This window comes from Protobothrops mucrosquamatus, unplaced genomic scaffold (assembly GCF_001527695.2).
Source record: "Protobothrops mucrosquamatus isolate PMUCROS unplaced genomic scaffold, P.Mucros_1.0 scaffold1146, whole genome shotgun sequence".
NCBI classification, from domain to species: domain Eukaryota; kingdom Metazoa; phylum Chordata; class Lepidosauria; order Squamata; family Viperidae; genus Protobothrops; species Protobothrops mucrosquamatus.
This window is the reverse complement of record NW_015387362.1, coordinates 357,177-385,019: the sequence shown is the minus strand read 5'-3', so window position 1 is coordinate 385,019 and position 27,843 is coordinate 357,177. Positions and strand designations below refer to the sequence as shown.

Below are 27,843 nucleotides of genomic sequence, written 5' to 3'. Positions count from 1 at the left end.
CTTCTAGGAACCGACTGTGTCTCTTCAAGCAGCCACAGCATTTTTCAACTCTCACAGAAGCTTGAAAAAAAAGAGCTGGCTGGTTTAATGAAGAGCAGAGATACTACCTTGACGTGAGACCCAAGGTGTTTGGGGCCAAACATTTTTGAAGTCTGTACAGACCTGATTTATTTTAATGAGGGTCATGTCCTTTGTCAGGACTTCATGGAATGTCTGCAACAAGATGGCGTTCAGCGTGATTAAAGATTTTTCACATCTTATGGGGATGGACGTATCTACACCCTGCGCTTGATTTTAGAAAGGGTGAAGCAGTTTCAGCAGGACAGATACATCTTGATGCTTGACATCACTGCTGAGCAAAAGCAGGTTTAATATTAACAAGCTGGCAAAGCAATTAGCAAACAGTTAGAGACTGGGAATTGCAGGCCTCAATCAGAAGCCAATGAACCGGAAGCAAATGCTAAGATGGTGGCTTATACCAGTAGCTGCCAATTCTCAGTCTCTAGGAGAACTTGAGAGACTTCTTCCACAAGGCCAAGGGTTTAGGTCTTTGTCCTGTTAGGAAAAGAGAGGATTGTAACTTAGGGCACATCTAAAGGATAAAGTCTGGTTTACTTGTGTTGGATTCCTGCAGGGAACCAAAAGTCCATTGCTAATGGAATGGGACATACCCAGCAACTTTTCACATCTTCCACCCCCAGCCATAAATTATTCTTCACTAGCTAAAACTTTGACATGTGAGGGTCTGGAGGGGGTCCCACCAAGGAGCCCTGGGGGCACAGTGGTTAGAATGCAGGATTGCAGGCTAACTCTGCCCACAGCCTGGAGTTCGATCCTGACCATCTCAAGGTTGATTCAGTCTTCCATCCTTCCAAGGTCGGTAAAATGAGGACCCAGATTGTTGGGGGCAATACGCTGACTCTGTAAACATCTCAGACAGTGCTATAAAGCACTATGGAACAGTATATAAGTCTAACTGCTATTGCTATGAGATACTTCTGTTCAGAGTCCAGCCAATGGCTAAGCTCTTTGTTCAAGATACCTTCTTCCATTCTCCTTCTCTTGATGGATTTTCATCACATTATCATCTGCCAACCAACAGCCTGTTATAAACCAGGTTCATCTAAACCACGGGTCTCCAACCTTGGCAACTTTTAAGACTTGTGGACTTCAGCTCCCAGAATTTCTCAGCCGGCTGAGGAATTCTGGGAGTTGAATCCCGAAGTCTTAAAGATGCTAAGGTTGGAGACTCCTGCTCTAAATTCAATGTCATCCAACAAAGTGTCATGGCAACTCTCAGGATTTATAGCCAGAAGTCTAATCTTTCTTAGGACAACTGACTGGCGAAAACATCCACATAAAATAGGTATGTGAAAGTTGACTTATGCCTTTCCACAGGCCCTGCCAGCATGATCTAGTTTTTAAGATGATGCACCCTTGCTGTTGGGAGGCAGACTTCCAATGGATGCCAAGTGAGAGAATATGGGTTATCAGAAAGTTCCTCCACCTGCACATACTACTTTGAGACTGTTCGTTGCATTCTACCTCCGGAATTGGGGAAAGCATTCCTCAATTTCTCCATGATATCTTCTAGGCACAGGCTGACATCCTGGGACTTTGCCTCTACTTCATCTGTGAGAAAGGACAAAAAAAACAACGGTCATGCCCACACGGCAGAAGAGACCAGAGACCTGGAAACATCCCATGCTACTCCAACTGCCAAAGACTCTTGGGGCAATATATGTGAGCCTGCTCTCACTTTACATTGCAAAGGCCCCTCTCCTCCCTCCTTCAACACAGTTGCCTTTATTGTTTTACTTCCCAGACACTAGTTGAGAAGGGTGGCTTTAAACACCGAGTCAGTGTCCCTCAACCTTAGCAATTTGAAGAGGTGTGGACTTCAACAGGTGCTTGGGCCACCAAGCGTCAAAATGAGGAACCCTGAGAGAAAATGCTTTACCGAGAAGAAGGAGAAACTTCACAGCGTAACAGAATCTACCTGCCATTTCGGTGTTGGGCGTGCTTGCATCTTTTTCCCTCGGCTGACTCCCTTCGGATGGTTGAGGAGAAGAAGTCACGGTGGACGTGGCAGAGCCTTCTTCTTTGGAATTGGCTGGTGGCTGGGGAGATGGCAAAGAAAATGAACAAAGGCCGGCAGCAGCTTTTGAAATTAAGCTAAGCGCTCTCTGTGAGCCTCGGGTGGCCAAACTGCGTGCGTGAATCTCATCACAAGAAAACATTCTATAAAAGAAAAATAGCACATACAGATTACGGTAACGTATCCAGACGTGTTAACGCACGAGGAGGCAGAAATTAAGATGGTCAAGAAAGGACTGTGTTTTCGTTCTCTTTTCCTGCTTGTGGGTTAAATATCAGATTTGCTGGAGGAAACGGGAACAGCATACAGTATCTGAACAATTTGGCGAGGTTTGCTCAGAGCGGGCACCCTCCAGCTGCATGGGCTTCAGTGCTAAAATACTCAGCCGCGGCATTCATAAAAATGGCTGGGGGAAGGTTGAATTGGGCCTTGATCCTATCTAGGCAGGTTCCGAATTAATGGATAAAGATGGAGGAATGCATAATTCAGGTAAACAATAGTCCAACATCTCAGCAATAAGATGGTGGATCAGGCTGAGTGAGATGTTGTGGATTCTACTTTCCTGAAAATACATAAGCAACGACTGGAAAGTTTTGGCCAACGACAATAAAGCTGCAGTCTCAATGAAGGCCTTCATACGGATCCAAGGTCGGTCTAAATGAGTTTCAGGGTAACTCACAACAGAGCGTTTGGCTATTTCCCAATTCCTCCTACCCACAAACCCACTCCTTTCTACGGAATAAACACTGGTATGCAGTTACCTGAAGAAGCAACTCCCTCAGACGGTGCAGCTGAGATTCTAACTGCTTGTTGTGATCCTCCAGGATTTGCATCCGGGTCTCGAGGCGGCTCTTGTGTTGTCGAAGAATGCGGGCTTCGGCTAAAAGCTCCTCACTAGGGGGATCCTGCGCTGTTTCCGGAGCTCCTTGTGCAGACTCAGCGGCCTCTTCGTGCTTCCACTTCAGACGTCTCAGCTCTCCCTGAAGGATCCTGTGGAAAGGAATCCGTTAGAGCCACCAGATCTCAACTGCTAGACGGCAGCAGAGAATTAAGGGTTGAACTATGGCAGGGGTGTCAAACTGCCGGCCCGCGGGCCAGTCGCGTCACGTGGAAGCCTCACCCACCCCATTGCCAGCACTGGCAAAACCGGCCCGATACGTTGCGCGACGTCACATGACGTCGCGAGTTTGACATGCCTGAACTATGGGGTTGTTGATGCGCTCTGAGCTTGGTTACTTTCTTGCAGACGTTTCATTACCCAACTAGGTAACATCATCAGTGCGCTGATGGGATGTTACCGAGTTGTGTAATGAAACCTCTTCAAGAAAACAACCAAGCACAGAGACCACAGCACCGGGGAGCCCACAATTAACATTTTCTCTATCTCTTTGTTGCTATCTAGCGTTTGAATTTTTGCAATCTGGATCTAGTAACCCTAGATCCAGCTGAGGGACCAACAACAACCCACCAGATCAGGGGCTTAACATGACCTTTCCTAATGGGATCCCCCCCACACACACCGATTAATTTGAGTTCAAAGAAAATTCCAGCCTGGAATATTTACTGGGGATTATGGGAGTTATTTTTGGCTTATAACTCCCTGTATATTTAGAAACGCAGCTCACGTGAGGTTTGCCATGTTGTGCTTCAGAGGTTACATTATCAGATGGTTGCATTACCAGATCTGGTCTTCAAAAAGTCAGATAACCAGAAGGTAGCAGCAAAAAAATACAGAAAACCAATTCTTAGCTGCTAAGAATTAAGGATTGAACAGATAAAATAACTGCTATCTGGCAGTTGCCCTGATTTTTGGAAGACCAGATCTGATAGACCTCAGTTATCACTCAGTTATCAACAGCAGCTCACCTGTTTTCATCCTCCAGGTGGGCCAAAATTCTTTCCAGTTCCCCTTTATCATCTGTCCTGGTGCCATCCTGGGCCTCTTGGCTGGAGATTGGTTCTCCGTCTGTGACAGGGCTGGAATGGCGCAAAAGATATTGATCTTCATCCCTGTTGTGAATAGAGCTATGATGAGGTTGAGGTAGTGGAGAGAAGAGCAACTGGGTTGTGAGGAAGAATGTGCATCCATGGAGAATGCTAAAGGACCAAAGCTTCCATGAGACAAAACAGGAGGGAACATCTGAATTCTCATGCATTTGCCAGGGTCTATCAACCCCAGAAGGATCATATCTGCCCCAGGTTTCTTTGAAGGGTTTTCTCCGCTGATCAGCAGTATCAGAAAGAAGTAGCACCAGCAGGATACATTGTCCTGGGGCCAATTTGGAAAGTGGAAAGGGCAATCTGATGCTCCCAATGTCCAACTGGACACCTGGCAGAGGAAACGGCCCACCAGAGGATGCTCAGCCTAAAATTTTCTCATACTCAGAAGAGACACAGTGAAGAGAGGGATGGTTTACTCAAGACCTCACATTAGGCCAGCCAAATCAATCTAACCAGACAATTAGGCATTATTTTCCATCTTTGCAAGATGAGTTGGCTTAATGGGCTAGATTAGGTTTGTGGGCTGAGAAGGATCCAGGTTGCCCAAAAAAAAACAAACCCCGGATACGCAAAATAAGAGATGAAAAGGGAAAAAAAGGTGAGAAGTTGGCAACTCACAGGCTATCATCTGGAGAAAGATTGTCATTGTAAAAAGAAGAAGTCTGGCTTTCCATCTCTGCAAGCCTACAAGAGAAGAAAGCAGAGTCAATGGACAAGGCTTATCCCCCTTTGTCATCTAGGGTTTCTGTCTTTAGTTTTTGTGATGTTTATCAATATGGATTTTTATAGCTGACACCTGCAGTTTTTTACATTGTGGTTGTGTGTGCCACCCGGGAATCACTTTTGATGAGTTAAGTTTGATTAAATTATTTGATTAAAGAACGTTGTCTATCACTTTACTAGCCTAGAGTAGACCAGCTGAGTTTGCCTCTTCTTCCTCTATCTTTTGAACTTCTTCCACTTACTATGTGACCTTGGGATGGATAGGCCCTCTCATTCAGATGAGGGAGGTAATGACCTCAGATATAAATCATATGTCAGACCTGCCCCAATCTGATCCTTTAAGGAAGTAAAACTCTCAAAGTGAAAAGACAAGATGCTACCCTGATTTCCCCTAACCCTCCCTCTGCGGTCTATGCACACATAGCCAATCTAGAACCACCAGGATATTTTGAGAAACGCTGAGGTGTTTGGGCTGGTGAAATTCCACACTCAGGGAAAATGGCCTTGAAGATGCCAGTGCGCCAGTAAGAACCAAAACACTCTGTTCTTCCTCAACTGTCATTTCCCCCCTCTCAATTTCCCATCATAAAGTTATACAGCTTTATTGCCCATTTGTTCCCCCCTCCCTTCCCCAATTGATGACAGAATGCTAGCAAGGGGCCAAGCCAAAGCTGGTGGATCCGACATGATTTGACCCAAGAGGACTGGTGGTTTCAATTTATCATTGCTATATTTTAGAGCTAGGAAGAGAAGCAGGGGAAAATAGGACCAGTCTTGGGTGGAAGATGCTTTCATTTGGGTGGTGAGAGAGATATCAGCTGGCTGGCCTGGGCAGCAAGGTGCCTTAGACTTTCCTGGCCCATTCCTGGTTCCTTCTTTGAGAGGTTCCAAATCTCACCTGCTAGCAAAGTGCTCAATCCGAGAATGGGTGTCAGCATGTGGTAACATCGGAGAAGAGGCTGGCCTGGAAAAAATACCCGAAAGAATGGTAAAATTTTAAATAGCTAACTAGTAGGACATCAATGAAAACATCTGCTACATTCAATTGGACAAGGAAAAGGTCTCTGAGAATCAGTGCCCAACGATCCTGTTTGCATACATAATTTTTATTAAATAAAGTTTTTAACAGAGTTGAAAGATAAACACAAAACAATATAGAACAGAAATGAGGGGAAAAGAGTTGAACACACATAACGGGCTTCCTTCCCCCTCATATCCACCCCTTATTAACCAGCCAATCCAGAAATCACCAGTTCGTTCTTATCCATTTTCAGCAAAAAGCCCATAAAAGGTTTCCAGTCTTTTATAAAAGAGAAGCAGTGTCCCCAAATGCCCAAATTCAGATCTGGTTGCCCAGAAGTGGAAGGCAATAAGATTTCCAGCTGCCTCTCCACTTCCCACTCACGTTTCAATGACGTCGGCCTCCAGCACGGATTGGACTGGCAGGTATCCTCTCTGGGGATGCTTGCTGAAGTACTGCTTGGAACGGAACTTGTTTTTCAAGGTGGTGGCAAAATCCCTCATGTTCTCGCTGGAAGTGGTCTGCGGAAGAACGGATTAAGAGACTGGGACACCTTCAGTCGAGCACGTGACTGACTCCAACAGGAGCAGGACAGATCTTTTGGAAGGTTATAATCAGGACATGCAAAGCAAGAAGCTGTTGAGCTATTCTGAAGGCTGTCTAATAACATCCGCCTCGCAAGGTAGTCCAGGCAAGAAGTACACCCGGGAGTACTTGTTCTACTTTATCGTAAGGTTACATTAACTAAATCTTGCAAGTCTGAAGATCTCTCTCTCCCCCCCCCTTGCCTTTTTGTTGTTGTTAATTGCGAAGTCGTGTCCGACCCATCGTGACCCCATGGACAACGTTCCTCCAGGCCTTCCTGTCCTCTACCATCTTCAGGAGTCCATTTAAGCTCACGCCTCCTGCTTCAGTGACTCCATCCAGCCACCTCCTTCTCTGTCGCCCCCTTCTTCTCTTGCCCTCAGTCTTTCTTTCTGTGACGTTTGCCCTGCCCTCGTTCCTTCTGTAGGCTAAGTTGCCACTTATCCAACAATTGCCTTGGGTTGCAACAATTCCCCCCGTCTGCTGAGGTCATTCCCATGGACCATGATTAAAAATAGCCCTTGAGAAGTAAACTATTGGTTGATTTGATTGGTCAATTTTGAGAGACTCACACACACACACCCCACACACGTTTCAATATTCAATTTGCTGAGGTCAACCTGCCCGAAATCCAGGTTGCGCACTCATCTGAAGTATATTTCACTGGATTCCCCAGTCCTTATTCTTGCCTTATTCTTTTTTCATTAAATAAAAGGAGAGGATCAGTAATAAGTAGCCAATTGTGATGTGCCCAGGCCTATGCAGGACTGCACAACCGGCCCCATAAGGATGCTAAGCAGGGCATCGCTTAAGCAGCGCCCCAGCGCACTGCGCACAGTTCATTGCAGACAATGCCTTCCTTCTCTTACCATCGTGTAGTATTCCATGATGGGATAATGCAGCTTGTTGCCTTTGCTGGCTCGTCCCGTCAGGAAACATGCCTGGCAGATGTCCACATTGAACTGCTTGAGGCTGCGGTATCTGGAGCAACCGGAAAATTGTTCGCTGTTACCCACCAGCCTGCCAGCTGAATGGCCCTTTGTGTTTTTTTCCATACCTGAAACCTTTGATGGGGCATTGCCGGCAGATGGAGCACTTGGTCTGGTGTTTTACTTGCTCAGCAATGGCTACTCGGTGAAGGACGGCCAGCCACACCATTGACTGTGGCTCTAAGTTTGCCCACTCCAGAAACTGAGNATCATCATCATCATCATCATCATCATCATCATCATCATCATCATCATCATCATCATCATCATCATCATTATTATTATTATTATTATTATTATTATTATTATTATTATTATTATTATTATTATTATTATTATTATTATTATTATTATTCCAAAAGGACGGTACCCTGATTCTCTGGCTATGTAACAGTTTACTGCAGCTGTAGGGGACCTACCCCCAAGGCTTTGCAATATATAAAATCTACCATGCACAAGAGGTCCTTCGCTTAAAACCATTCATCCTTGCACCTGCCATTTTGATTTTTTTCAACCCCTCCCACAGATACCCCTGGCAGAAGCCCCACCAACCTCACTTACAAAGCGGAAACAGCTGCGCACACTGGGCTCCACGTTGCTCCCGCCAAATGCCGCCACTTCCCCCAGCTGTCGCGGGACTTGGATGGCTTCGTGGAGCAAGATGCCGAGATGCCTCTGGTCGCAGAGCCCGCTGGAGTTGGCCACCTGGCTAAAGAGATCTGAAAGCAGGAAGGAAGAGGAAGAGTGGCTGGAATCACAGCCTCCCTCGATGCCATCTTCCTGGTCTCATAGGAAGAAAATAAGCTTGACCCAAACCTATGTCTGAACTGTTGAAATGCGGAGGGGAAAAAATTTCAGTTCTGTGAAGGCTCCAATTCTTTGGAAAAAGCCACAACGGCTGATATGTGAGCATGCCTAGTTTTGGCACAGCCACAAATGTTGGCAGTCTTTTGCAAAGCTTTAGATTCTGGGGGTCTTTTCATAGCAAGAAAATAGCCATGGAAATCTTGCATGTAGCAAGGGGAAGCTTGATCATGAGGCATCTGTCTTAGGCAGGCTCACGCTGGCTGGGATGGCAAAATATTAAGAAACAGGGCAGCGGGTACCAGCCATCCCAATCCCTGTGCTCTAAATTAGCTTGCTGCCCCCCCCCAAGAAGTGAAAAACATGCCCCTAATCCATTTTGAAACCAGATGGACAATTCAATCTTATTTGGGCAGCCATGTCTCCCAAATCAGATTTATTCTACTGCTCGGTTTTAATAAGGAGTAAAAGTAAAGATCTCCCTATCCAGGTGTGTCCGACTCTAGTGCTCGGGTGCTCATCTTGGTTTCTTGGCCTAGGGAGCCAGAATTGCCCAAAGACATTTTCCGTGGTCACGTGGCCAACATGGCTATACGTCAAAGGCACATGGAACGCTGTTACCTTCTCACCGAAGTGGTAGCTATTCATCTATCCACATTTGCATGCTTTCAAACTGCTAGCTGGTCAGGAGCTCAGGCAAGTAACGGGAGCTCACCCTTTTGCGTGGAGCTCGGGTCTCTACCCCTGGGCTGTCAGCTTTCCAGCTGACAAGCTCAGCATCTTTAACCACTGAGCCATCCCAACCCTCAAGATACTCCTCTCCAGATGCTCCTCCTCAATAAGGAACATCTGGGGAGAAAACAATGGCCTTCTTTAAAACTCCGGAGCATTCCCTAAGAAATTCTCTTCCCTGGAACAGAAGAAGACCTCGAACTGGGAAAAGATCTCCCTCTGGCAGGACGGCCCATTCCGCTTCGCTCCCTATAGTGCTGCCTATTGGTGCAGAAGCTTCCCTCCCCTGCCAAAATTAAGAGCACCCTCCACGCCGGAGAGCTATGAAATATGGCTGCCATCCAGACCAAGGACCGTTTCTTGGATGCAGCTGCCCTTGACTCTCTCTCTTTGCTAAATCTGGAAGCCTCCCCCTCGGATTCCACCAGCCGGCTTCTGCAGAGTGACTCACACTGGAATTTCTCCTTCACCTCCGTGCCGCAGAGACAAGCAATGCCCGTCTTGAAGGAGAGGGCCCGCATCTTCCCGCTGCGCCCACTGGAAGAAAAGGAGCGGGGTGAAACATTCGTCTTCTGTTCCATGATAAAAGCTCCATCTTTTGCTAGCTTGTCAGAAGAACGGGGAGCCCTGCTCGGCCTTCACAAAGCTTCTTTTTATTTAGTCACCATCTGCTTCCTTGCAATTTCCACGCATAGTTCTAAGCCTCCCCTCTGCGGCGAGAGAGAGGAGAAGCGAACAAATTCCAGTTCAGTTCAAATTCCCATGTCCCCCACAAGTCTGAAATTTGTTGGGGTTTTCCCACACTGATAAAAGAAAACAGCAGCAGCCCAAACAATGAACAGATCCTGAGAGAGCCCAGTTGGAATGGGTGAGAATTTTGCTGCCATAAAACCCATATCTTAAGGGGGAGAACCTGCTGGAATTCTTGGCTCCGTGGCTTTAATTTTCCTCTAATAAATGACATTAATATAACTCACTAGATTCTCATCCCTTGGATGAACTCCTTCCAGTCTTGGAAGGAGAAGCATGGAGGATGGTTTGTTTTATGGACAGTGTGCAAAACGATTGATTTATTTTATTTATGTATTTGAAAAATCTACAGGGCTGACCACTCCCTCGCAATGACTTTGGCTGGCTTGCAAGCCGTAAAACCCCAATATATATCGGCAAAACTGTCTTCAGGGCCTTATGAAAGAATGTCAAGTTGGGGGCCGGTCTAATTTCCGCAGAGGTGATATTCCAAAAGGAGGGAGCCACCACAGAGAAGGCCCTTCTTCTGGGTCCCACCAGTTGTAACTCCTTAGATGTGGGACTTGCTTCCCTGCTCTAGTGGGTTGGGTGGATGTACTAACCGTCAAGAGATGGTCCCTCAGACAATCTGGTCCCAAACTATGGAGCTCTTTAAAGGTGACAATGCTTTGAGACAGACCTACAGTAATGATCTCCTTCATGCCCCAAGGGTGAAGGAGGAAATTAGCACAAAATAATCAATTAAGCATGAAACATAATAAAAACGATAGTAAAAGTAAAGATATTGTGATGGGATGTGTCTATGAAAAGGGAGACGGTGTGATGGACTACAGGGAAACAATGGCTTCTTGTCCTGCCTTGAGGTGCTTTGGAGAATAGGTTGATTGTGAAGTGGTATATAAGTCTAAGGGCTATTGCTTCTGATATTCTTATAATCTACCCTGGTTTGGCTTGTTTCTTACCTTAGGTCTTACCTTAATTCTGTTGAACCTCACCCTCCTTTGTTAGAATACCAGAATATATTATATACTGATAAGAAGCTTTGGGGTTTTTTATATAGCATTGTGTAGTATTTGTGAAAAAAAATTTTTTTATGTTGAAAAAATAATAAAATTTTATATTGAAAAAAAAAAAAGAAGCTTTGGTGTAAATCCTTTAAGAGACGTAATGCCGTTATTTGTGCTAAACCCCTCCCCCCATTCTTTGCCATAACGATTTGCAAATTTTTCTCCTCTCCTGATTGAAAATCAGTTACTTCTCAGCAAGTAACAGTCCCAAAGAGAGACGTTTTAACAAGCTTTTGTGATGGCTGTCTGTCCCCAGTACCTGTCAAAAACATTGAGCAGCCAATTCAGGCTCATGTCCACACAGAGAGGGACGTTGACCAGAATGCCTCTTTCCTCCTCCAGCCGCTCATACAAAGAGGTCAAGCAATGGATCACTTCCACCACGTCCATCACGTGGTCACTGGGCTGCAGCTCATGCTCATTAAACAGCTCCAGGGCTGTTGCCAGGGTCACCATGTCCACTGGTGAAAAAAAAAAGGAGGGTCAAAATGAGGAGATTATCATGGGAGACAAATGAAGAAAGCAGACACAACACATCCCAACAAAAGAGAATCCACAGGGCTGAACTGCCAAGTTCTGGTGGTTTTCTGTCGTTTCATTACCTTACTAGGAGGCATCATCAGTGTGAGGGAGTGTGAAGTTTGGTGCCTGTTTTTATATATAATATCTTGCTTTGGAGGTGTAATTTCCTCCTTGGTGGTGCCTGGGTTGTTATTTTCTGCCTGATTGTTGTGATCTTTTATTTCCTGAAAGACTACAGCACTTCAGCAGCCCACATACTGCTAAGTGGGGATCAGCACCAGAAAAACAAGCTATTGTGAGATGCCCTTGTTTGTGAGCTGCATGAAAGTTTAGCTATGGCTATATTCTCAAGGGCAGATAATTTCCCAGGGCTGGGTGCAGCACTTTCAAGACACAAATAATTTGGAGCTTCGGGGAGATCTTGCTATTTTAGAACAGGCAGAGTTTGAACCGGGATGGGAGACTCCTTCCACAAAAAAGGGGCTGAACCGGAATAATTTTCCTAACCCCGCTTCCAAAGCCAGTAGGAGAAGTTACAGGTGCTTAGACAATATCCACCAATGTCTGTGGAGATTCTCAATCCTCCCGGTCATGGTTGTCTCAAAGTTGCTTTTCCAAAAGGCAACTGGACTTTCTTAGTTTCTTTTCTTTGAAAACATTTTTGCTTCTCATCTGAAGAAGCAAAAGGAGAACTGAAGAAGCTTCTTGGATGAAAAGTGAAATGTTTTCAAAGAAAAAAAAACAAGAAAGTCCAGTTGCCTTTTGGAAAAGCACCTTTAGGACAATAGCCACCAAGAAAACCTTGTCCATCAACCCTGTGTGTGGAGTAAGCAGGGTATGCTCTCTACCAGTCTACAGTGAGAAAGATTTCCATCTTCCATGCTCTTTCCCATCCTTTTTCAAAATACAATTATGGAAGCCCGTGGACCTCTACTATCCACACAACGCTATCAAGTAGGAGATGGACGTGCAGACAAGTCAACACACGCACACCTCCTTGAAGGACACACATACTAAGCTCACAGTGCAGACCGATCTGAATTCGATCAGAGGCAAGTACAACTCGAGTGGGCAGAAGGAGCACCAAAGGAATGGCGGGGCTTACGTCTCAAAGCCTTCTGCACCCGCCGTAGCTTCATGGCTGTACGGTAAGCAGAATACTTGATGTTGTTCAAGTCGGCTGAGAAAACAAAAAGGAGACAAAGAAAGGAAGCCATCGATTTCATGTCGTTTCCCCTGACAATTGGAGAGCCTTGGCTCCCCAGAATAGTCTTCTCCTTCTTAGGACCATCCAAACACTGCAACTCCTGGGTTTTCTCAGCAGGCACGCTGCCTGGGAATTGTAGCCATAATATATTTTGGGGTGACGTGCAGGGAAAGATTGTTCTACAGTTTATAGACTGGCATTTCCCACTGTCCATGACACGGCATGGCAGGCAGTTCTCGATTAACCGTTCAATGTTACAAAGGCACCGAAAAAAGTGATTCATGACCAATTCTCACTTACAACCGTTGCAGCGTCCCCATGATCACGTGATCAAAATTCAAACGCTTGGCAACTGACTGGTACTTGTGCCGGTTGCAAGGTTCCCGGGGTCATGCGATCCCCGTTTGCCACCTTCTGACAAGTAAAGTCGATGGGGGAAGCCAGTTTCGCTTAACAGCCGTGTTACTAACTTAACAATGGTGGCAAAAAAGGGTCATTAAAATGAGCCCAAACTCCTTAACCAATGTTTCACTTCGCAATCAAAATGTTGGGCTCAATCGTGATGGTCAGGCGAGGATTTTCTTACCCAGCGTTTGGTATAATTCAGTCATCTTTGGATGGTCCCAACATGTTGTCTGGGCTTGGTGGCTGGAAAAAAAAAGCATAATAAACCAAGTCATAAGGCTACTTTCAACTATAATTATACATGTCACACAGTTTTTTACATCACCACAATGTAAAAAAGATGTTGAGACTCTAGAAAGAGTGCAGAGAAGAGTAACAAGGATGATCAGGGGACTGGAGGCTAAAACATATAAGGAACGGTTGCTGGAATTGGGTAGGTCTAGTTTAATGAAGAGAAGGACGAGGGGGGACATGATAGCAGTCGTCCAATATCTCAGGGGCTGCCCCAAAGAAGAGGGAGTCAAGCTATTCTCCAAAGCGCCTGAAGGCAGGACAAGAAACAATGGGTGGAAACTGATCAAGGAGAGAAGCAATCTAGAACTAAGGAGAACTTTTCTGACAGTGAGAACAATTAACCAGTGGAACAACCTGCCTCCAGAAGCGGTGAATGCTCCAACACTGGAAGTTTTTAAGAAGAGACTGGACAGCCATTTGTCTGAAATGTTATAGGGTCATAATGATAATAAAACTTAAATTGGACGCTTGGATGGAAACAAATAACATGAGTCCCGGACTCAAACAAGTAACACAATACATCTTGGGCTCCTGCAGAATCCCCACTGAGAACATAACTGATTAGTACAGGAATAAAAAAAAATCAACCATATTGATTTCTGCAAAGGGCAGAATGAAGGTTTAAAGAAAAGGATACGGCAAGAGGGCTGAAGGTTTGCTAAGAATAATGAAGGTCACGATGGAAGAGGAAGCTTCCTAAGGCGTAGCCTGATACTCACTTGATGTAGTAAGGGACTTTATTGGGAGAAATAGCTCGTTCCCAGGGGACCTGGACTGAGGCTGCAAAGGAAAAACAAGAGAATATTTGTAGCTCAAGGTTGAACTGTGGGGTCCTTGGTGCTCTCTGAGCTTAGTGGTTTTCTTGCAGACGTTTCATTACCAAATTAGGTAACATTATCAGTGTTAGAAGGGAGTGGGGTTTGTGGAGAGGAGGAGGAGGAGGAGGAGGAGGACTGTGGGGTCCTTGGTGCTCTCTGAGCTTGGTGGTTTTGTTGCAGACGTTTCATTACCAAATTAGGTAACATCATCAGTGCTAGAAGAGAGTGGGGTTTGTAGAGAGCAGGAGGAAGGGAAGAGAGGGGGCTGTAGAGTCCTTGGCGCCGTCTGAGCTAGCTAACATCATCAGTGCTAGATCTGGGCAGGGTTTGCTCTCATTTTATGCCACCGGTATATAAAATGCCACAAGAATATAAAAAGAAAGCAAATCCCCATTAAAACAACAACAACAACAGTGCACCTACTCGAGAGGAAGTGTTGTGATCCTGGCCCAAAGTCCCGGTGGGCATCTTGAAGATGCTTCAGGCGGTCGTTGATGGAGACCTGTGCAGAAGATGGACCCATCAAACTAAGTGGTACGAAAAGTTCAGCCTTTTGGTCTGAGCAAGCAGGTCATGGCTGAGCACCTTGGAAGCCAGGTGCTCTACCACTGAATCCCCACCAGAGTGGGGAAGATGGGAGTTGTAGTTCAGCATAGCCCAAACGGGACAATGGTCACAGGGAAAGCTGAAGTGGGGTTCCAATGAAAACATTCTCAGCAGGTAGCTACCAAGTCCACAGGTCTATATTTTGGGAAGATGGGAAGGGGAGGAGGACCTGAGGCCGGTGTCAAAAGCAGACCAGACTAGGCACCATGTTGACCCAAGCCCTGTCCTGCCCCTTTCTCACCTGTAATTGTTTCCAGCGTGTGTTGATCTGTTCTAGAGCACGGGAGTTCTCCATGGACAGATGAACATCAGAGATAGCCAGCTGATGTGCAAGGTCATTCACAAGTTTCACTCCATCTTTCATGGGGGAGAGCTCCTCTTGGAACAACTGGGGAGCCACATCAGCCCAAGAAATAGTAGTGAGATCAAAGGTGGGGGTGGGGATGGAGAGACAGAGACAGAAAGCAAGCAAGCAACTAATCGGTAACCTAGATCAATGTGCCTGACATACCATCTTGGTCTCTGCCAAGCTGCTGACCTCCAACTAGTAACTCTGTGATTGCATAGCATGATCTAGGGATTGATATGTTGTGTGAATTCAGTCATTGTGGTTTGTTCAACAAACCATCACTAAGCAGAGGAATGCCCAAAGTATAGAACAGCAATTCTGTGAAGCTCATGAACAAACTTTTTTCTGTCCTCAGGGACATTTTTTTGCATTTGGGAAAAGTTGGGGCAGTAAGGAATCAAATGGATGCCTTGCAGCGTTGAAAGCATCTACTTCACTCCTTGAAACTCCTGGGTTCTTCTCCACAAACTCTTACTCTACTGATGTTTGGCACATATCACATAAAACACTTCTGTCTTCAAAGTGGTAAATGCTCTACAGCCCTGATTCAGCAGAACACTGGACCCTCGTTACTTTATGTGCTTGTAGAGTTAGTGCCCTATTGCACATGAGATGTTGAGTCTACAGTGCTTTCATCTCCCTAACCTTCCCTCCAGATCACCTGGACAGGTACAGGATGAGTTACGAAGATTACCTTGGTGGCCTGGATATGCTCCGGCAAAGAATCAATGAAGAGATCTCCAATGGGTTCCCAGGTCTCTTGCACACTTTCAGCTTGGTTGAGGGTGGTGCTCAGCTCCTCCATGGTCCCTTTGATCTCCAGCAGCTGCTCTAGGGTCCTTTCAATGTGACGGTGCTGGTCAACACAGCGGGCTGTTAGCTTCTCCCATAGTTCGCTGGCCACCGTTGCCTGCTTCCACACAAAACGGCTGATGTTCTGGATCCGGTGTCTTGGGGAGACATCTAGAAAAATAGCATCAAGGAGGGTGAAGACCTGATGTTAAGTTTCCAGTAATGCAACTGCGCCATCAGAAAACCCGATGGACTTTCAACAGTCAGAGCAGAACATTAGAAGAACTTGTAGGATCAGACCAATGGTCATCTAGCTGAACATTTTGAATTATACAACGGTGTTCAGAAACTCACAAGCATGGAGAGGAGGGTGATCACTCTCTTCCACTTGTGATTACCAGCAGCTGGCATTTAGTTTATGCTGCTTATGATTCAGGAAGTTGTACATATTTCAGTGATAATTAAATTAGCAGTAGATAAAAATAGAAGGCAGACAAGGTTTGGGAAGAAAAAGAAGCAGGAGGAGATGGGGTGGGGGAGAAAGGAAGATTGGATAGCATTGTCTTCACCATGGTTCCAGGTTAACATCCACAAATGTACACATTTCGTCTGCATGGAGGGTTGGGTCTGCTGAGATTATGATACCAGAAGACTCATCTCATAGATACAGCAGAAACTTGCCTTGCATTTAATCTCAGGTTCAAATGTGAATAAGTATAAAAATGTATTTACGTGAAAGGGGGAAAAATCTGTGGACAGTGAGGGGGAAAAAAACCACAACCTGAACATTCAATGAAGACAGAGCATAGCTGATGGATGTAGAATGAGAGATAATGATTTGGAGAAGAAGAATGGAATGGAATAATATCCATGAGAAGATCATAGCTAGCTGGCTGGCATCCCAGAGAAGAGACTACACAACAACTATTTTGAAGTACTGTGCCTGAAATAACTGGCTATCAATTATTCGGGTCCACTAGGCTTCCTAATTCTGAATATTCCATTTTCCTACTTACTTCAGAAAAGTTCTTATTATTCTGGGTAACCTTTTCCCACCAAAGGTCTTTTCCTGGGCTGGGCTTTTAAGCTATAGGCTATTAATAAAGTTCTCCCTAAGATATCCCTTTGGAAGGCAGAAGGGCACTGCTATATCCACTAAGAGATTATTATTATCCGCTGGAGAGATTATTTTTCAAGATGAGAAGTCAGGTTGAAAGACCAATCCACAAACTGATATACTCCACCCGCTGAGCTAGTAGCCTTTTGAAATTCTGAAGACTAAGAGAAAATGTTGAAAAGTACAAGATCAGATGGCTTGAGAAAACGAGCAGATTTGCCAACCTTTGCTGTCAAGATTTACATCTTCCACTTCTTCAAATGGGTGCTGAGTAAGGAAAACTTGAGCTGATTCCAAAACGGAATAAATGTACGGTCCCCGAGACTTCACTTCTTCCATGAAGGCCTACATCAGGGAGAGAAGAGCAGAAGAACTGAAGGGAACCCCAGAAAATATCGGATCCATGCACAAGACAGAGCCCTTAAAGTCACAATTGTCTTTGGCTGAATCAACTCTTTTTGGATCTTACGTACTAACTAGGAATGGCAGCCTTAGGACTCTGGAAAGGGTCAACCTTGTGACTTTCACAATTTAGATTTTGGAAGTGCACTTGAGCACAACATGAGCTAAAGACACATCAGGGGAACGTTGTTGGGTTGATTAAGTTCTACCTCAACCCGTACCTTCTTCTACTTGAGTGACCAGAACAACAAATGGAAGAAAAACCCAATAGGAGTTATTTATAAAAATAGCAAAGGTGGGAAAAAAATGTCCCAAAGGTGCTTTTCCAAAAGGCAACTGGACTTTCCTAGGTTTTTTTTTCTTTCTTTGAAAATGGTTCACCTCTCGTCCAAAAAGCTTCTTCAGTTCAGTTCAGTTTAGAAGATGCTTGGATGACAAGTTGTTGCTTGGATGAGAAGCGAAAGCTTTTCAAAGAAAAAAACCCAAGAAAGTCAGTTGCCTTGTGGAAAAGGGACAACCATGACCTAGATCAAAGGTCTTCAAACGTGGCCCTTTTATGACTTGTGGACTTCAACTCCCAGAATTCCTCAGCCAGGCATGCTGGCTGAGGAATTCTGGAAGTCCACAAGTCTCAAATGGGCCAAGTTTGAAGACCCCTGACCTAGATGATTGAGAATCTCCATAGACGTGGGATAAAAATCAATCAATCAATCAATCAATCAATTAAACAAACAAACAAATTTTCAGCTTTTTCATTCACTGGGGGGAAAAAATCAGCTAAGGAGACAGGGGATTGGAAACTTCTTGTGGATTGTGAGGGCTTTCTCAGATGTCCTGTATGATGCTAGGATTGGTATGGACTGTTGATGCTTACTGTATGCCTCTCTTTCTCCTGCTGTACCAGGGGAACGTCCCCACGGAGTGGTAGCTGGGCAGAAATTTCCTCATCTTTTTGGCTAAGCCAGTCAATGATCTCCTGCAAAGGAATCTGCAGCTTGCCGCTGTGGTCTGAGAAGGCTTCAAGGCGAGCCCTGAGAAGACAAAGAAGATGTTGAACACTGAGAGCATAGAAAAGAGAAGACATTGAAGCCAAGTTACACTTGGGCCTTTTGGAGTTGCTCACCGAAGGCTGTGTGATTTTTTCTTAATCTCATTCCAGCATAGATTCATTTCCAGGGTCATCTGGGGCCCAACAGCACCGTTTGGAGGTTTCCTGTTCAGACTGGCCGGTATGGTGCCATCACGGGCTGTTTTAACCTAAGGGTAAACACAGAGAACTTGGTCAAGGAAGGGAAGCACAAAGGGAACAGAATCAATTTGATTCAGGCATTTGCTCCCCCCCTCCATAAATAAGTTGCTATTTATTTATTTAGCAGATTTATATAGCTACTTATCTCATAGAACGTGACACTGGTTGTTGTAGAACCTCAGGGACAATTAAAACAGTATGACAAGTATTAAAACACTGAAGTACAAATTAAAACTGAAAAATTTGAAAACCAAGATTGCGAGAGAATACCAATCAACTCCTATAATACAGCCATCATGCAGGATTCCCCTGCGATGGGTGATTATTTAGATCTTTGAGTTTTAGTTATGCGTTATTGTGGGCACCCCATGGGCAGATAGGCAGAATAGTATTAGCAACCAAAATTGTGCTTGAATGTGGTAGTCAGAGTTTCAAAGAGGGGAGTACACTTCATGGAGTGATGGAGAGTCAGCAGCTCACGGCAAACGTTTGCTTGGAGTAAAGTTGGTTCACAAGAAAATGTAGGAAAAAATTGTGCACAGCAGTAGATGACTATGCTACCCAGATCATCATATAGTTTTCAAAATGTGGATTCCTTTCTATACGGCGAATAGTATCATGCCTTAGAACAAGCTCTACTCATCATCACTGTCATTGTCAACATCATTGTCAACATTGTCAACATCAATGTCAACGTTGACACCAACACCTACATCAATGTAAACATCACCATCATCACTACCATAAAATGGCTAAGAGATTAGTCAACTGTTGCTTCTTTTTTTACCTCTTCCTATTCAAGTTACAGAATCAATGTCCTAACTATCAGGTTCCAATTATGGAACCTGTGGACCCCATTATGACTATATTTGCCTTATACCTGCCAGGTACCTTGTCTTATCTGATTTTCTTGTTTCAAGTTATTTTAATGAAAAACAAAAGCACAGAAGATACTGTGCAGAGCATCCATCTAGGGCAGGGGTAGGCAACCTTCGCTCTTTTATGACTCGTGGACTCCTGAGCTATGCTGGCTCAGGAATTCTGGGAGTTGAAGTCCACGAGTCATAAAAGAGCCAAGGTTGCCTACCCCTGATCTAGGGAGTATCACCACCTAAGTGCCCTTGGCTGATCTCAAACAATGGAACAGATCTGGGGCTGGTTGATCATTGGACAAAAGGCCATCCCTGGCCGAAGGCTGAAGTGAGAAGTGTTAAAAAAATATCCCAGAAGAAGACATCAGGAAACCACTTCCATGTTCTATATCCCATTTTCCAATAAAGCTATAAAAATGCTTCCATGAAGCCATCAGCAGTTGACCTCAACTCAAAGGAGACTTTACCTTTGCCCACTTTTTCTGTTCAGCTTGTTGCTATTCAACTACAGAACACATACACACTTTGAATTACTTGTTTTCTCTTATTGTGGTTGTTTTTTGACCCAGGTCGTAGTTTGTATTCCGAAGCTTTGACCCAGATTATTATAAACCGAGATGGTCCGAACAGATTTTTGCACCCCTTCCATTTACTCAAAGTTTGCCATAAGGTATTGTAGGCGTTTAAAACTGGGGAAGGGGACCTCAGGAGGGTATTTCACCATTTGTCTGCCATTGTGTTAGCTTCTTGCACTGCCTTTTCTCGGATTCATGTTGGCTTCCCTCTCTGCAGGCTCCCTTGTGCCAGATCGACACAGAGGGAGTCTGGCAACATAAACACCAAACAGCATCATTTCCCCGTTTCAGCTGGGTGCATTTTACAGCAGTGCTTTATTTCAGGGGTGTGCATTCCCCAAAATGTCTACTTTCGATTTTCATACATTTGAGCAATCGCAAACAGAAGTACCCCAATCGGACCAAATGACTTTTCCTTACATAGTGTAGCAAATTTCTTCTCTAACCAAAGAGATTTGCAAGCAAATGACACCTAAGGAAGCACAACACGTTTGTCATCTCGTCTAAGAAGCTGCTTCTCCCGAATCCTTCAATTATCTTTTCTTTTCTTTTTTTTTTTTTTTTTACAAAAACTACCATCAGGCCGTTGGTATTATATGCTAGCCTTTCCCAGCTCAGAGTTGCCTTGAACCGTGAGACGGGCAGCACATAAATTGGATAATAATAACAACGATAAGAGTGGTACCCGTAGTAATTGGTGTCTTTGGTGCAATCCCAAAACAATTGAAGCATCATATTCTCCAAGGCGCCTGAAGGCAGGACAAGAAGCAACGGATGGAAACTGATCAAGGAGAGAAGCAACCTAGAACTAAGGAGAAACTTCCTGACAGTGAGAACAATTAACCAGTGGAACAACCTGCCTCCAGAAGCGGTGAATGCTCCAACACTGGAGGTTTTTAAGAAGAGACTGGACAGCCATTTGTCTGAAATGGTGTAGGGTTCCTGCCTGAGCAGGGGGTTGGACTCGATGACCTCCAAGGTCCCTTCCAACTGCTACTGCTACTTCTTCTTCTTCTCCTTCTCCTTCTCCTTCTCCTTATTCTTATTATTCTTATTCTTATTCTTATTCTTATTATTATTATTATTATTATACCACTGGCATTGACAAAAAACACCATCGGTCAGTTGCAAAAGGCAGCTTCACTTGGACTAGCTCACATCCTGCAACAGTATCTTTAATACCGCCAAACGACATTTGCTAACAATGTCCTTGGGAAGGACACAATAGGTGAATAAAAATATCAAATCCAGTCTGAATATCTGGCTGACTGTATGACGAACCATAATAATCACCTGTCACCTGCTTGTATTTTTTTTTTTTTAATCTGCTGAAAAATATCAACGATGTCAGGGAGGAAAACGGGGCTCCAAAATGGTAGATAGCAACCGGTATTCTTCAGACACCCTATGTTGGATTCAAAGAGGATCCTGGTTTGATTCCCAATGGGAGATGCAGTGGATCTCCGTCGTGTCAATTAGAAAAGCCTTCCTTTTTTTTTTCATTTGGCAATTAAAGAGAGATTTCACTACAAAGACAGTATTACTGCAGAGCAAATACTAGTGACACAGAAAATGGAACACTTTAGTGCTGCTTCCGTCTGCAGTTCTTTGTCCCAAGCGTTTCAAAACAGCTACATTTAAGCATCATCAACTTCTTCATGGAAGGTTTACTTCTGAGAGAGGCCTTATCTGTCCTAATATTCCACAGTCTGCAGGAGCCGGGCTCTTACAAAGCACAAACCCAGTTAGAAATCTGGTTAAGTAGCAGAATGGAGGATTTCTCCAATACGGTCTCCTACCACAGAGGTTGTTTTTTAAAAAAAAAAAAAAAAAAAAATCTTGTTCAAATTAGACCTTGTAACGTTTTACATTATGCCTCTATCACAGGCCATTAAGGAATTATTTTATCAGGGAAGGGAATTTAGAGAGGGGGAGGGAGATGAGCAATTTCACTCAGCAAATTAATGGTTATTAACTGGAGACTTGAAATAATTTTATGCAAAGAGAGAGAGAGCAATAGAAAGGGAGAGAGAGTGAGAGAGAGACATGATAGATAGATAAAACAGATTAAAGAAACAAGATTAGAGAAAGAAGATAATGATAGATGACAGATAGCTATATTAGATAGATGAGAGATAGATAGATAGATATAGATGAGAGAGGTAGATATAGATAGATAGATAGATAGATAGATAGATAGATAGATAGATAAGATAGATGATAGATACGGTAGATATAGGTAGATAGAAGATAGATAAATGATAGACAGACAGACAGACATGATAGAGATGGAGATAGAGATAGCAAAAGGGCCGTTTCAAAGAGTTTCTCCACATTCCAAAAATCTTTCCATGCTAGTAGAGCCCCTATTCTAATTTTGGGGAGCACTGCCCCATTTGTAACAGTTAAAAAGTTTCATTCTTATTCCATGGGGGTATACCCTGAATATAGCCAAAACAGCCTCCCCTTGGCAGAGTTTGCACTACTATGCCCATTTCAAGCCAGACTTGATTTGACACACCACAGCATCGAAAGCAATACCGATTTATGAAAAGAGAGAGAGAGAAAGAAAGAGCTCCAGCTTAAAAAGATGCCCTTTATAAATCATTCACATCAAAGCCGGTGCATCTTTACTGTGGTCCCCTGGGATTTTCCACGTGCCCAAGCAGACTAACGACCTGCTCTGTAACCATTCCAGCTACCCAGAGCCCAAGAGAGAAACTCTTTATCAGAATCCAAATTCTTTAAAGAAGAAGGACAGCAGAAGCAACCTCAGAGGTCAACTGGAAAAGAACCTGACTGGGTAGGAGATCCACAAAAGATATCCACCGTTCGTGCAGAAATGCCAGAATAGCTGCCAGTGCGATGGCTCAGTGTGAAATGGGACGTTCTTCACGTCTTCCTCCCTTGAAATCAAATATTCTTGAGTTAGGTGTATGCAGTTGTCCAGCTTCAGTCTCAAAATATCAGTCGCTTGCTACAACAGAAGTCCATCTGGTTGATCCACTCACCCCTCCCTCATTCCTCCATCCACACACCCAGTCTAGGCACGATGGCTTCTTTTTTAGATCAAGGCCGGCATTCGGCCTCCGTGGGGACCGTGGCTTACCTATTCAGAAGTTGGTGAAGAGCTCCATCAGGAAGCCTTGCCTGGCTGTCACCTCCCTACGTCTCCAAAGCACCCAAAAAGTTGACAAGAAATGGGGGAGGGAGCAGCGACAGAAAGGGGAGGGAGGGCAGGAGGGGGGGCCAAAGACTTGCTGCCTTCAGGCTGTGACCCTCTTGGAATCTGCAGGAGGTGGCGGCAAAATGACAACCGCCGTTCTCTCTCTGTGAATCACGGCTTTGTCTAGGTGGAATTCCAGCAACTTCCAAGCCATTTTGACTCCGGAGGGGCGCGGGAGGGACGGGGACAGCAAGAGAGAACGTAGAACTGCTTGTGGGCAAGGAAGGCTGAAATGTTATGGGTGAGGCTCTTGACCTCCCCCAAGCACGGACAGACGTGTGAGAGTCACGCTTGACTTTTCCTTACTCAGACAAAAGGAAGCTTGGCGTTGGGGTGGCCTTTGAGATCTTCTAGGCATGGGGAGGGGAGGTGGGGAGGGGTTGGGCAGGTGGGGCAGGGTGTCTGCTAGAAATGGGCTTGAAATGAAGACTCCACATCGCATTTCATTTCACGTAGCCCTTACAGAATCAGTACGTTCGAGGTAGAAAGAAGTCCTCTTCTACAACGATGGTTGAGGGCCTTAGAGTGTGATGGGAGAAGTGTTCAACCACACAGTCACGGAGCCCATGCAGCGGAAGCTTTCAACTGCACGGTAGAAGAGCCATTGCCTACTCTCAGCCTTCCTCCGAGTTCCCCAATATTCAAGGGAGCGACGGGATGAAATCAGGAACCGAAATATTGAAAGCAGGAGCAAAAAGGATGGGATTCATCCATCTTTAGTAGCTGTGCAAATCAGGGACCACTGCCCACTGGCCCTTGCTCTGCCAAGCTACTTTCCCAGCCTGCTATTAAAGGCACACTAGCCCCTTCTCTTTGCCCTGACTGCTGTCCTAGATCAAGACTCCAAGTCCCATTCTCCTGAAATCGATCCTAGAGGCAAGAGAGGTCTTCCTGGGTCTCCACTCTTTGCTAACTTACATGGACCATCCTGTCTGGGGCTACTCAAGAGAATTGCACTTCTGCAGCTCTGGGTGGGGGATTCACAGATTCCCCCCACTCTGTCTCTGAGCCTGTGAAGGGGTGGGGGTGGTATGTGGTTGAGGGAAAGGAGACATTGCTGGCATCTAGAACTCTCGGAGAGTCTCTGTTTTCCTTGGGGAGAGCAGGAATGTGTGGCTGGCCTCCAATCCTTAGCACCGAAGAAGGAAAACATGCATTGTTTTCACCCAGAGGATTCCATTCCCATCAACAAGCGTCTCCCACAGATTTTTGTTCCAAAGGGCATTTCCTTGCTGCTACTCGCCTACAAGCACGGGATTAAAAAAAAACCCGTCTCGCTTCTGCCTCTTTTTTTTTTTTTTTTGAAGATGCTAATTTTTTTTATTTTAAGCCCCTCGGCTCTTACACGTAATGGAGAAGAAGGGAGAGAAAGACCATCTCAGGATGAACATTCCTCCCTTCCATTTAGCCCATCTTCAAAATAAAAACAGAATCGCACAATCTGGACGCCACCCGCAAGATGCCACTTCAAGGATGCCGTAAAGTCCAGGTTTCTGTGGGCTCCTTGGTTTGCTTCTCCTTCCGATGAGCATCTATGAAGTGACCGTCTCCTTCTAAGAGCAGCAATTCCTTCTGGAACATTCTGGGAGAGTCCAAAAAGCTCAGCAGAGGGATGCTCACCACGCACTCCAGAGCAGGGCTTTGCCTCTTTCTTGTCCCCTCAACCAGCCTGCTGCGCTTGATGTGCTACCCGACACCTCTACCTCACTTTCTCTCCTTTCTGAGGGCTAAACCTCTCATTGTCGATGACCTTCTACAAACCATCATGGATGGTACTGAGAAACGTCTCCAAGCCTTGCATTTTTCAAATACCTCGGATAGCATTTCCCAGCCACCCTGGTCATCACCGGGTAAGGCTGGACCAGAAAACAGAAGACCAGCTAGGCAGGAAGAGAGCCACTGAAGCTCGGCTGCATGCTGTACTGGCCTTGTACAACGGATGTTTATGGAGGAACTACCAAAATAATAAAATAATATAATACAGTATGTATTGTGAATATCTGTCACCCAGCACCAATTTTTTTTTAAAAAAAGCAACGAGTTGCCTGCTTCCCCTCCTTGAGTGACATACAAAAATATGAAGACGTGGAAGATTCACATACACACACCACTAAAACTCTTATTGTATTTACCTGTTGGTCCATTTGTACCCTCAACGGTGCATTGGCCTAGTGTCATAGTTCCGACAGATGAAATTCTTCAAAGAACTTCGAGGCATTGTTTACCTTAAAGAACCTTTATTAGAGATTCTAACATCGGATGTTTTTGCTTTGACACCTAGTGGTTAAGGCATCAGGCTAGAAAGCAGAGACCGTGAGTTCAAGTCCTGCCTTTCAAGTCATGAAAGTCAACTGTGTGACCTTGGGCCAGTCACAAGGATACAGTGAGTTCTAGGCATGAAAGCTGACTGGGTGACTTTGGACTAATCACCAGGTGACCGTGAGTTCTAGTTCCACCTTAGCCATCAAAGCCAACTGGGTGATTTTGGGCCTGTCCCTCTCTTTCAGCCTAACCCACCTGACAGGGGTTATTGCTGTGGGGAAAATAGGAGGTGTGTTCCAAGTGTTCACTGCTTTGAATTATTTGTAAAAATAATAAAGGCGGAATACAAATGAACAAACTGTGCCGTGTGTGGTTCTCAAAAAAGAGAAAAGGGGAAACGGAGGCAGAATCCTCTTTGAAATGTTATCGTAAGAGAATGCCACCTTGAATCACCCTCCTCTTTTCTTTTCTCTCTGAAAGTGTGAGTTTGATTTCTCTTGGGTGGATAAAGAAATTAGGAGAGAGGCTTAAGGGAGAAAACACATTTTTAAAAAATGAGCGTAGAATGTTGAGTATGCTCTTTAGAAACCGTTGATGTTCAACCCTTGCAGGGTTGAGAATGAGAACAATGAGAAAAAAAGGAAAGAAATGAAATTCAAGGGTGGTGCCCATATTACAAGCCGGCTTCCATGGCTGCAAATTAGGGATCATTTTCTTTATCAGATCCATGAAGGTGAAGTGCGAAGCCACGGAGCAACCCCTTGCACAGGTAAGTCAACGAAGACAGACGTTGGCTGGAGTTGAAAGGTCTTACCTGAGACTGAAAGTAGGAGGTGCTGTTGCGACGGGACGCCCCTGTGGTGTGCCATTCACGACATCTGGGGAGGGTGAATGAGCATCCCTGCATGACCATTGGCTGCATTAGAACAGTTGCTCATGAGGACCAAGCCTGAGCTGAGCCGTGGGAACTGGAAGGAAGACACGAGATGAAGGACAGAAGCGTTATTCGGTCTTTCCACGGGATCTACAGCAACGTTTCTCAACCTCGGCTTTTTAAAGATATGTGGACTGCAACGCCCAGAATTCCCCAGGCCCCTGTCAGAGATCCCAGGATTGATTTATGTGTTTGTTAAATTTATATGCTGCCCACCCTCACCATCAAGCTTCCAATATCAAAAATAGTGAAGGTTAAGAACATTCAGGCATTAAAAGTTAAAGCATTAAAATTTACGTTGGAAAGAAAACAGAATAACAGAGATGGAAGGGACCTTGGGGGTCTTCCTGTCCAATCTTCTGCTCAAGCAGGAGAGTCTATACACCATTTCAGACAAATGGCTGTCCAATCTCTTCTTAAAACCTCCAGTGATGGAGCACCCAAACTTCTGGAGGCAAGCTGTTCCACTGGTTAATTTTTCTCAAGAAAAATTATCCTGTAAAAGGAGAATGTGGAGACAAAGGGCCAATTCGTAGATGGGGTGGAGGTGGGAATCTTCTAACCTATTAACCACCTCCAGAATTGGACACCCCTACGGGACCCCAAGCCAGTTGGCGGAGCCAGGTTTTATAATTTATTGAATTTATTTATTTTTATATATTATTGACTTAGTTCATGAAAAAGTCCCTCAGCCTGGAAAAGCCTGAAGACCCAAGTCTAGACTTCCAAAGCCTTTGTTATGGTAGGCAATCTATCTCACCTGCTTGCTGTTTGGAAGCTTCCCCTCAAGGACTACAAAGCCAATTCGCACGCTTGCTCTTCGGGAGGGTATTGCTTAAAACGGGCACATCCTGGAAGAAGCATCTCCCTGAGGTCCCCCTTCCTAGCCCACTTTTTCAAAGCAGATGAAATAGATGGCTTGTGGGAGACTGAAAAGGAACACTAGAAAGCCATTGGACGAAGAATGGGAAACGAATGGAAAGTTTTGAAGTTCTGAAAGATTCTGGGAAGCGACATCAAATCAAGCAGAACAAACTTTGAGTGCCTCTCTCTGGAGATCGGGCGCAGAGCAACTTTTTGTATCTATGTGTGAGTGTAGTTGTATGTAAACGTTTGAGTCAGTGTTGACTCGTGGCAAGGTTTTAGAAGTTATTTGCCACATTCTACCTCTATTTGCAAGTCTTTGTATTCTTTCTTTCTCAATTCTTTCTCTACTTTTCTGCTCTCTCCATGTACTGCCATGTCCACTATCCATACTTTTTTTGTCTTTTGTTATCAACAGTTGTTAAGTCTGGTGTGTTATTATTATCATTATTATTAATCCAACTACGTATAGTATGCTGGCTAGGGTCTCCTTTGTGATCAAAGCAACATATAAGGTGATTAAATGACCAAATAACAGCATCACAGAACAAAAGAATGATTTTTTTCCTGCTTTTTGCA

The 27,843-nt window shown here is 44.7% G+C and overlaps 1 protein-coding gene across 1 annotated transcript; it reads right to left on the bottom strand.

Moving 5' to 3' along the window:
* Nucleotides 1-502: 502 nt before the first annotated feature.
* Nucleotides 503-26,388, bottom strand: DRP2 (dystrophin related protein 2). Its single transcript, XM_015820580.1, has 23 exons — nt 26,281-26,388; nt 18,406-18,539; nt 18,157-18,313; nt 17,105-17,225; nt 15,666-15,934; nt 14,864-15,010; nt 14,440-14,518; nt 13,918-13,978; nt 13,086-13,147; nt 12,398-12,472; nt 11,030-11,231; nt 9,405-9,490; nt 7,970-8,136; nt 7,486-7,619; nt 7,298-7,409; nt 6,228-6,364; nt 5,721-5,786; nt 4,718-4,783; nt 3,965-4,108; nt 2,860-3,088; nt 2,000-2,120; nt 1,546-1,632; nt 503-555 (listed from the first exon to the last, which is right to left on the bottom strand). Exons 1-23 carry the CDS (start codon nt 26,386-26,388, stop codon nt 503-505), a joined length of 2,817 nt encoding a protein of 938 aa, XP_015676066.1.
* Nucleotides 26,389-27,843: the final 1,455 nt, after the last annotated feature.